The sequence below is a fragment of the Pinus tabuliformis genome, chromosome 7 (assembly GCF_031772625.1).
Source record: "Pinus tabuliformis cultivar Carrire ecotype Pingquan chromosome 7, CPIR1, whole genome shotgun sequence".
NCBI lineage: Eukaryota > Viridiplantae > Streptophyta > Pinopsida > Pinales > Pinaceae > Pinus > Pinus tabuliformis.
This window is the reverse complement of record NC_142293.1, coordinates 325,494,352-325,506,442: the sequence shown is the minus strand read 5'-3', so window position 1 is coordinate 325,506,442 and position 12,091 is coordinate 325,494,352. Positions and strand designations below refer to the sequence as shown.

At 35.4% G+C, this 12,091-nt stretch overlaps 1 protein-coding gene across 1 annotated transcript; it reads right to left on the bottom strand.

Moving 5' to 3' along the window:
• Window positions 1–235: 235 nt before the first annotated feature.
• On the bottom strand, window positions 236–10,694 carry LOC149247242 (xyloglucan endotransglucosylase/hydrolase protein 9-like). The gene is made up of 5 exons (XM_089443675.1): window positions 10,679–10,694; window positions 10,510–10,596; window positions 1,352–1,452; window positions 1,087–1,226; window positions 236–638 (listed from the first exon to the last, which is right to left on the bottom strand). Exons 1-5 carry the CDS (start codon window positions 10,692–10,694, stop codon window positions 236–238), a joined length of 747 nt encoding a protein of 248 aa, XP_089299801.1.
• Between the last annotated feature and the right edge of the window lie 1,397 nt (window positions 10,695–12,091).

Genomic DNA, 12,091 nt, shown 5'->3' with positions numbered 1-12,091 from the left:
TAGTGTGTGGGGGCATACAAGTGTGGATGAAGAGAACATCATAGAGAAGAAAATACGCCTGGCCAGAGAAAAGAGCCCCGCCGACGCGATGGGCAATGATCAAGGCGATCAAAACAAATTTTATTCATTCATTCAAATGGTCATTCATATAAACGGGGAAAATTGCTTTAAAAACTGCGCATTGCAGAATGATGAGTACCCATAGGTGAGGTAAGCATCTGTCTAGCTATTTAGCTCACATTCCGTAGTTATTTAGCTCACATTCCGGTGGTTGTGGTTGAGTCTCTGTGCAGTAGTCGTAGTACATATAGTTTTTGCGAACCCATTCCAGCTGATCGAGTTGATGGTAGCTCACATTTGCATATTCAGGCCGGTCCCACGTGTTGCCACTGTCGGGGTTTGTGCAGGGCAGGATTGCTGTTGAATTATCTGCTATGCATCCATCCACATTAAAGCCTTTGTAACTCGCATTAAATGGAGCCTTACTCCAATCTATTTTAACCCTTCCTCCGTCGGTTGCCCAATCCTCTCCGTTCCAGATGCTGGCGAGGATACCCATAGGTTTGCTGTTTGCATATGGGACACCCGCCGCTACATTGTTCTTGAATACCCTGATAAGAACCGAATCGACAAACATCCTGTTACAGGGAACACACCATACCATATAAGTAGCAGAAGACAGCAAAACGACTATTAGAATAATATCAGAACGGTGGTATTAAAGTCTGAGAAATTTATATTTTGAGTGGATGCTTTACTCATCATTTAAAAATTGTTTTGATAATGAGTAGATTTTAAGTTTTGAAATCGTGAAGTTTAAGTATTTGTTATAATTTTTTTGTAAAAATAATAATACACAATTTATCCGGCCAATGAATCACACTAGTTGATTAAAAAAATGAATTATGATATGATGTTTGACCCAAAATTTCTTTTCAAACCATAATTTTTTTTTTTCCCAAAAATAACCATATACCACATTAATTCAAACTATGAAAACCTACGGTAACAAACAATATACTGTACATAATTTGATAGCGATTCCAAAGGATTGAGTAGTTATGGAAGTCTGTCGTGGGATCAAACCACAGGTTTATCCTCTGCTCCCTTTTTCCAGTTCCATTAGTGAAAACATTCGTTTGCAGACCATAATCCTTTCCTGTTACGTTCCCTAGAAATTCAAAGTCGACTTCATCGTGAAAAGGCAGGCTCGAGTCTGATGATATCTGATGCAAATTGATAAACAACCCCATCGTTATCAGAGATGTTGAAATCTATGTTCAGTCTTTTCTCGCCACAATAAGAAGATTGATAAAAACCAATAGTGACGTAAAGAATTTTTGTTACCTACATAAAATGTAGTCACTATTCCTGCAGAGTATCCAGCCACCAGCGATATGTTCATGTTGATGCTGCCAAACAAATAATTGTGTTTCGACCCAATTCCAGCACCTGAAAACAGATAACAGACATTCAAATAATTTCTTCTCATAAAATACTAGAGGGACCAATGACTGCATCTAGACAGGGGAGGAGCTCTAGAGGTTAAACAAGGAAAGAGTCCAGTTAAATAGTTAACTTTTTTCTTTTAAAATATTTATAATAATTTTAATGATGAATATAAATTATTTAACTTTTAATTTAGCAAATATATATTTTAATTAATAATTTGAATAAAAGCAAAATTATGTTATTATCTTATTTTTAAAATATTTTAAAATTTATAATCTATATAAAAATAACTTAATAAAAATAAAATAGGGTTAAGGTTTCTGTTAAGGTTAGGGAAAGTGCTATTTATTGTCCATTGTCATGACGATGAACCTCACTTATTTGTTCGAAACACGTCAACAAGTGAATTATGATGTGATGTTCTCAAAAATTTCTTCTCAATAAGAATAAAATAATTAAACACAAAATATTCTAATGATTGAAACTAATCCACTCAAATTATCTATATATATAGGTAGGTAATTGAGGTTAAACCACTGCGATAGCTTCAAATTGAGGTTAAACCACAACCCAAAAGTATCTATCACTAACACTAGCTTAGTGTAGTTAAAGGATAATTTCCATTGTCAACATGGTGTAATTTGATTAAATTTCAGAATATTTAAAAAAATAGATTAAAAAAAAGTGAAATTAAACCAACAGACTTAGTTCTTTTTACCAAATTTTCAAAATATGTAATTGAAAACTTTAAATTATAAGTAAACTAATTTAAATATATATATATTAAATATATATATATATATATATATATATATATAAAATTTAAAAATGTGTATTTTCAATAAAATATATATATATATAAAATTATAATTATAATTAATAAGTATAAATCTATTTATTGAATTCTAAAATATTTTTGAAATTTTTATTACAAATAAATTTAATTCTTGAAATGTTAAATAAATTTAGAAAATATAAATTCAAAAATCAATTTAGAAAATATAAATTCAAAAATCACATTTGTTGGTTTGAAAATGCCTGTACAAATTCTCTTTAATATGTTTTTCTCTAATTTTTTTTTATCCTAATAGAGATATAAATAACAAAAACTTAAACTCACAAATAGCTTTAAACCTTTTCATCTGATGTACCCATCCCGATGTACTGACATTACAAACCTATCTTTTTAAACCTTTTCATTTGATGTACCCATCCCTATGTATTGACACTGCCAACCTATCTCTAGTATTGACATTGCAGCTTTTTTAAAGAATGATATATATGTGATTTTTTTTTGGACCCACTGAGACTTGAACCAGAATCTCCAGAGAACAAAGAAATCCCTATCAAGGCGATGGTATTGACATTACAGTTCCGAAATCTCTATCAAGGCGATGGTATTGACATTACAGTTACATTACAACGGAGCTATAGTTTCTTGAAAGTAAGCGGGTGAGACAAAATAAAAAGTTGGATGACTACCTGAGTTGTTGGTCAAGATGAGCTGCACCGTCTGGTTATCGTCTGAAATCCTGACGTTTTCATTGCCCCACGTAATGTAAAAATTGTCGCTGAAATTGGCCGATTGGATTGTCCCCAAAAGAGAGAGAATCGTCGTTATGCAAATATATACTGACCACTTATGATTTCCAAAACCATGATAATTAGCCATTCCACGGTAGTTGTTTTCCCAAAGAAACATCTATGGGAGTTGTCTCTATTTTTTTTTGTCAAACACAAGTACTGAGAACAAATTCTCTAACCTATACAAGAATATTCAAGAGCAAGGGGCTGCCCAAGCTGATCAAACGAGCAAAATTTAACAAATGGAATTCAAAGTTCACAACACAGAAGTAATTTTCTCGTTTTTCATATAAGGGAATTCATTCCCACGTTTATATACATGTGAGAGAAGCCCTCTGGGGAGCTCCATCATATTGAAACTAAGAAAGAATTCATAGATTGTTTGCAATGCAACGATTTTGGAGTGGAAGTTCAATAACTTTTCTCTGAAATTCTCATCTCAATTCTCCATATACCAGTCGTGGTGTATCACATCACTTGAGATTTATACCTGGTCTGCACAATAATTAAGGATTGAATGTCGTCGGGTATCAGTTGAGATTTATGGCTGGACTGCACAAATGTTTAGAATTGAATGCGAGACATGTTTTTAGGATAACAGAGACTGATTTGGATATTTTTGGTTGGAGAATTGATTGTGGATATTGTTTTGAGTTTAGTTGTTGTGGTATTTGTGGGATAAGGCAGCCCGATTCGGGATTTCCAGTCGTAGAGCTGGTTATATTTATCGCGCTTTTGGCGTCTCAAAAAATCCGTGTACAAATATCCGTTGTGGTATTTTGTTCGGGTGAGAGTAATGATGTCGGATTCTAAGGAATTTTAGGGTTGTCGTTCTAGACAAAGCATGAAAGACTATGGATATAGTTTAATGAGTAGAGTGGAATGCCCCACATAAAACAATAATGTACGCACCAAGGCAATGGTTGTATACAAAGGATGATAAGGTAAATGCTTGTACACAAAGGATGATAAGGTAAATGCTTGTACACAAAGGATGACAAGGTTTATTAGATGTTTAATTACGTAATTGTATATATTTTTAATACTTAATCATAATTCTGTATCATACTCTTACCGATTTAATCATAGTCACATTATATATTGAATTAATTTTCTTCATATGAGTTGTCACCCCGAGTTGACCACGGGTTATTCCAACCTAGTCTTTCTTAAACCACCAAAACACCGATTCCACACATTATAGTTTTAATTAATTTTCTTCACATGAGTTGTCACCCCGAGTTGACCATGGGTTATTCCAATCTAGTCTTTCTGAACCCCCTAGAACAATGATTCCATACGGCCGCTCCTTCGAGATTGTGGAACCATCCATAGTGAAGACAGTCATTGGGATTGCAAATGGATAAACAGTGTAAGGATTTTGGTATTGGATCAACGATAGAGATTACATGGAGGGAGCTAGAAGATAACTACCCTCCCTTTGCAAGCGACCCGACCTGTGACGCCCCTACACCTGCGGTAGTCTTTCAATCGCTTATAGCGAGGTGCGACACTACCAATCGTTTTCTTTTAACCAATACTTACAATTGTAGACTACGCCTAACATTCCAATTATCCTACTTAGTTTGTGTTTCGCAACCAAGTATTATTAATGTGTTCCTTTATACAAGTGAAAGCCCATAACATTCACATAAACAACATTATACAAGAGAAATGCACAACAGTATAAAGGGAGGGGCAACTCCTTGCAATATGAGTCTGCCCGAATCAATATATATAATCTTCTTTTACAAGTACAAATTAAATATTGGGAAACCCCAAATTTACACTTAACCAATTTTCAAACTTCGGCAAACTCAGTTGTCCAGCTCGTCGGTGCCTCCGCACGGTTGCTGCACGACTCACCAACCATTCGTTCACCTTGTCGCATGATCGTGTTGTTTGGCCAACTTGGGCACGCCTCGTCGTAACCAAGTCGCCACACACGGGCGCTTCTGCACGAGTCACACCTCTGTTCACAATCTCAACACTTCATCGTTTCCACCGTACACCACTTCTGCGTTTGCCTCTGCACGAAAGGCGGGCGCTCACCCGAGCTGCCCATGAACCCATGCATAACCACCCAACCGCACAACCGCACACAACCAGGCGTTCACGCCTTCACCCGTGCGCCTTCACACAACCGGGCACCCTCGCCTTCACCCGTGCACGCCTTGCACAACCGGGCGCCCACGCCTTCGTTTAGACCATGCCTTTAAACGACCCGCCCAAGACTTGGGCGCATAACAATCTACGCCTTCCTCCTTGCTGCGGCCTTATCCACGCAGCTCTTCCTTGAAGACTCGCTTGTCGAATGGTTCAACTTCGCTCCAACAACTCGTCACATATATAAGGATGGTTGGGTGAGTTTTCTTGCCCAAGCCGACTCGTCCACCATGTAAACGCACACCCCTACTCATCGCAAACACCATCAAACACATGTCGACTTGCTTCCAATTCATAGGTCGGCCCGTGGGCAATCATCCACACTCCCACGCCTATATAAATACTTCGCTCAACCTTCTACACACTCGTATTTTTACATAACTCCTTCGCACACTAGGCTTGAGCTCGCACTTCCTTTGTTTCAAGCTATTCGCTCACCAACAACCGTCGCACTTCATCCGGTGGGTGTGCTAAGGACCGCAGGTCCTTACACGACCCCTCATTGTGTTTGTTCATCGCTTTGAAACCCTCCTCTGCAACTCCTTCAGGGTTTGATGGTTTCTTTCTATCGCAATGATCCTGGTGCCTTCCGAGAGGTGTTATGGTGAATGCAGATTTGTTTCCAGCCAAGACTCTTACTACTAAGGTTCTTTTCTACCATTCTATGTTAAAACTCGAGTTTCCACTTCCTCAAGGTTTCTTGAGTCGTTAATTTGACATTATTGTTGTTATGTTACAGGGAAGAAGAATGATGCCTGTCCCAATCCCAGTTTCTGTCTAACTAACCTGCTCGGCTCCACCCTTCATCAAGCAGCTCAAGTATCAGTTAACCCATACACTTTTATTCTAAAGAACCTGTTCCCATAAGGATTTTCCCATTTTCCCTAACTCTGTTTTGTTTTTATTTACAGGAAAGTTTTCCTTTGAAACCATGAAGAGTTGTATGAGGAGCACGCTAGTTTACCCACTGGGGTCCCGACCTTTTGTCAATAGGCTTTCAGATGTGACGATGTTACTGCAGAGTGTGGAACTCACAATTTTCTTACACTGTAAACGTTGTCTCTTCCTTGTCTTTGTGTTTAATCGAAAACCTAAAGGGTTTCTCATTCATTTCAAGTTTTGAGTTAATGGGATGTAGTTGCAGGTCAGTTTGTATAATTTCTTTTTGGAAACCCTCGGTCCCATTAAGCCATAATAGGGAAAAAGGTTGATGTTCAAAAACCCTTAATTATCTCCTTATTTTATAGATGGGAGGTGAAGAGAGGGAAGAAGAGAGAGATAGAGAGAGGGAGGGAGATATGGATAGATGTGGAGAGAGAGAGTGTGTGTATTTGGGGGGCTGAGATAGAGAGATAAAGAAGGAGAGATGGAGGGGGGAGAGAGGGAAGGTTTTTTTTTGTACTATATGCATTGATTTTAGTGTAGATGATGATTTCTAATCCTATTTGATTGCTTGCATTAGATGCATTGATTTTTAATTATATTTGATTGCTTGCACTAGATGCATTGATTTTAGTTTAGATGTTGATTTTTAATTCTATTTGATTGCTTGCTCTAGATGCATTGATTTCAACATACATGGTGATTTCTAGTCTTATTTGATTGCTTACGCTAGATGCATTGATTTTAGTGTATATGTTGATTTTTAATTATATTTTATTGCTTGCACTAGATGTCTTGATTTCAGTGTAGATGTTGGTTTCTAATCTTATTTGATTTCTTGCATTATACGCATTGATTTCAATGTAGATGTTGTTTTCTAATCCTATTTGATTGCTTGGATTAGATGGATTAGATGTTAATCTTGAGACTATAAATTTTTAAAAATATTTTTTAAGATTAGATGAATGGGGGAGGGAAGAAGATTTCTTGCACTAGATGCATTGATTTCAGTGTAGATGGTAATTTCTAATCCTATCTGATTGCTTGCACTAGATGCAATTATTTCACCATAGATGTTGGTTTCTAATTATATTTGATTGCTCATAGTAGATGCATGGATTTCAGTGTAGATGTGGATTTATAATCCTATTTCATTGCTTGCACTAGATGCATGGATTTGGTTGTAGATGTGGATTTCTAATCCTATTTGATTGTTTCATGAGGGGAATTTTGAGGGCTAAAATGGGCCTCCTAAGAAAAACGTACAACCAAAATAAACTTTATAAGAACCAATAGGATTCAAGATGATGATGTCATCCATGGGGGGTGATTCACCATTTTTGGAATAAAAAAGTAAAAAGATTAAAAAATAATAAAATAATAAAACTACTTTTTTCAACTCGTATTTTCAACTTAATTCCCTAAGGTTTTACTTAAATTTCGAGTGGGAGTACTCGTTGGATGCAAAATTTAATTCCTCATTCAAGGAGTACCCATGTTTCATACTTTAGATAGACCCTTCTACAAGAAAAATGAGAAATACATGAAAAAACGTGATTGCAATCATGTTTTTCATCTATTTCTCATTTTTAGTGTAGTAGGGTCCATCGAAATTATAAAACATGTGTACTCCTTGGATGATGAATCAAATTTTTCATCTAACAAGTGTTTTCGCTCGAAATTTGAGTAAACCCATAGGGAGATATGTTGAAAATACGAGTTGAAAAAATAGTTTTTCCTTTTTTCGCTTTAAAATTTAAAGATGTAATCTAACGTTATTTTATTATTTCCACTATTATTTTATAATTACCTTAGGAGGCCCATTTTAGACCTCAAAAGTCTCCTAATGACACTAGATGGATGGATTTCAATGTAGATGTGGATTTCTAATCCTATTTGATTGCTTGCACTAGATGCATTGATTTCAATGTAGATGTTGATTTCTAATCTCATTTGATTGCTTGCATTAGATGCATTGATTGATGCATTAGATGTTGTTTTCTAATCCTATTTGATTGTTTGCATGAAATGCATTAAATGTTGTTAATCTTGAAGATGTAGATTATTAAAAAAAATATTTTTCAAGATATATTTAGTAATACATAGAGGGACACTATTAAGGAATAGTTGGACCTAGAATTAAAATGAAAAAGATGTGAAGAATCAATCCTCTTGCAAAGTGAAAATTAATCCTTGACAAGATTGTCTCACTTCTTCATCATCAACTAATTACTAATAGACAATTACATATATTCAAAATTGCATTATTCAAAATATTTATAAGAGGAAAATGTATATTTATAAACATCAAAACAAATCAAAATATTCTTGAAGGAGATGTGATAATTGTTTGGAGAAACAAATAATGTAAAGATTTTATAAATCTGGCCACTCATTAAAAAAAATCAAAAATACATTATTTCTTGACTTTGCAAAATAGACTATAGATAAAAAAAATCATCAAAATATTCTTGAAGGAAATAAATTATTTCAAGAGTAATCTTGACGCATAAATTATTAAAACTACTCTTCAAGATATATTTTGTAATATTTTGAGGAATGCTATTTGGAATTAATTAGTTGTCAAAAGTTGTGATACCTAAAATTAAATGAAATAGATGTGCAATATCAATCCTCCTACAAAACTATTGACAAGATTGTCTCCCTTCTTCATCACCAACTAATTACTAATAAACAATTACATACACATATAAAAATATAACACAATAACTGTAACATTCACAAACATTACCATCCAAATCAAAACACATAAACACACAAACCACTTAAAGTATCAGAAAATAGATGTGCAAAACATTCAAGGAAAGCAACACAAACCAAAATAAAGAAGAGAATGATATTTTCATGCCAAGCAAAGAAAACATAATGTGAATTTTGAATTTGATCTCAAACATATACATAATAATGATAACCTAAAAATGTGACATTGTTTACCTCAACTGGAACCAACTTAGATCCATCTAACACTGGATCTTACTTGCGACAAGAAGGATCAAATCCCTCGAGGTGAAAACCTTTTCTCAAGTTCTACACACCAAAAACAAGGTTTGCACCTCGAGGGATTTGATCCCTCTCGACACATGATAGATTCAGTGTTAGATGGATCTAAGATGGTTTTATCTCGAGAACACTTGAGTTGAGGCACTGTTATTACTCTGAACAGTTTATTTTTCTTGCACAATTAATATGCTTATATTTTGTTTTGAGATCACTGGATTGTGTGTATGTGACGTTGTTTTTCTTCATTTAACCATGTTTGATGGAACATGTTTACTCCGGAATGTGATGCTTGAAATATTTTCTTTCAGTTACTGAAAAATATGTATGCTGGTATATTCACTATAATGAAATTTCTAATTTATGAAGCACGAATTGTTAGAAATTCTGTTATTGCATCTTATCTTTACTCCAACAAGATTTTCTTGCTAAACTTGGGGTTTTCTAGTTTTTTTACAGATTACTGTTTAGTGGATTTGAATGGAACGTTTCCGCGTTTATTCCATTGAGTTGGAGTTTATTATTACTACTTGCTATGGGACTGCCCTCGATGGTAGGGTTTCCAGCCCAACCTCCACGACTAACCCATACCGCACGTGGCCATTCTTTCTGATAAAGCAATACCCAAGTCTTGGTTTACCAATAACTGTTAGAGACACTGCTTTCAACATTACTAAATGTAGTTTTCGTCAAGAATCTGATCTTTTAATTTTATCCATTAAGAATAGTTTATTCTAAGAGTAGAGCTTTGCATTACAAGAATGCCATTTTCTATCAATTTTTCTGATAACATAGAGAACATATAATTTAGATGCACATCAACAATATCATAGAAACTATTCTGCCGTCATATACAGAACTTCACACACAAGTTTAATTTTTATTTTATAATATTCATCTTTTGAACTACTGTCAACAATATCAAGTTTATAAGTATTAATCTGTTACCCAAAGTTTCCTGCCACAAGGTTACAGAAAGGAGGATGCTCCTCCCAACCTACGAGAACCAAAATAAATCCTCGTGCTCCCCCCGAGCTAATTTCATGCTCAAAAATAGCAAGACCAACTGCCTTAACTATTTTTGAACATGAAATCTTGTCTCACATCCTTCTTTTTTGTAGCCTTGTGGTTGACCCCTTCTATTTTTTTTTACGAGAAATACACACACACACATATATATATTCATAAAATTCGATAAGTCTTCATTCTAATTTTACCGCAGTAAAACAAAGTAATTCTAAAAGTTACCCCATCAATTGAGGGGCATTACATTTTCTCCTCCTCGAGGGAAACACCATCCTCGATGTTTATTTGTCTTCAAAATAGGCTTGGATATGCTTCCTGCATAACTTGTCCATCATCCCATGTGGCCTCTTCCAGGCTAAAGTGCTACCACTGCACCTTAACCAGGGCGATAACTCATTTCCACAACACTATTTCTCTCCAATTGAGAATACATAGTGGCTCGACCAGGAATTCCCCATCCAGTTCGACCTGCATTCATACATCATTCATTGTTACATTTGTAGTAAATTACTGAAAATCAATTTTACAAGAGAGTTATTAGTTACACTACCTGAACATCTTTCCATTGAATTATGTGTCTAGGATCATGTATGTTTTTTTTAATAGGGAGACATGAAACATGTTATGAACACGTATATGGCTAGGTAAAGCTAATTGATAAGCTACTGGACCAACCCGAGCAATAATATGGAAGGGGCCACAAAACCAAGGGGCTAATTTAGAGAAACCATTCCATCGCATGGGTTTTACTCTTACATACACATGATCTCCTACTAGAAACTGCCGATATGATCTTTGTTGGTCGGTATAATTCTTCTGCTAATCTTGGACAATCTTTAAATTGGATTGTACCTTTTTCACTGTAGCCTCCATTATTTGAGCATGTCAGGCCCTAGCATTAGCTTACTCTCTGGCCTATTCCAATTGATCGACACTCTACATTTCCTTCCATACAACACTTCAAATGGACTCATTTTTAACGATGCATGGTAAGCATTGTTATAAGAAAATTCCACCAAATGTATGTATTCTTCCCACTTCGTGGGTTGTTGCATCACATACATCCTAAGCATATCCTCCAACACCTGGTTTACTCAACAGTTTGCTCGACCATCTGTGGATGGTAGGTGATATTAAATTGCACCTGAGTGCCCAAACCAGTGAATAGGGCCTTCCAAAATGCGGAGGTAAAATTTACATCTATGTCTAAGATAACCATCTTGGGGATTTCGTGTAATCTGAAAATTTCTTTCATGAAGATGTCAACGATTTTTACGGCCTTATAAGTTGATTGGACTAGTATAAAATGAGAAACTTTTCTCAACTTGTCTACTACCACCATTATAAAGTCATTATGTATTTTTTATTTTGGCAGTTCAGTAATAAAGTCTAATGTCACAATCTCCCATTTCCATTCAGGAATGGGTAGAGGTTGAAGCAGGCCAATTGGATGTTGATGTTCTGCTTTCACTTGCTGGCATTCCAAACACTATGCCAAGTATTGGGTTGTCTTTGTCTTCATGCTTGGCCAGAAATAGTATTTCCTTAACGTTGCGATCAATTTTTGGTATCCTGGGTGCGCAGTATATGTATTTCTATGATACTCATCCAGAATAAACTGCTTAACAACTTGCTAATTTGGTACGTAAATGTGATTCCTATATGTTAGCATCCCTTCATTATTAACATCATAGCTTAACTTCCTTCCAGAGCTATCTTCCTGCTTTTCCTGCTACCATAAAATTTGATATTCCAGATATTTTAGAGCAACTTCTTTTATTTGGTTTGAAAAATCAAATTTTATTTTACTAAAAGAAATCTCATAAATACAGTTCAGTATTCGACTTAAAGCATCGACCACCCGATTTTCCTTGCCCTTCAAATTCTTAATGTCAAAGTCAAATTCGCTTAAAAACGCGGTCCATCGTGCTTGACGGGCATTCAAGTTTGGTTGATTAAAGAA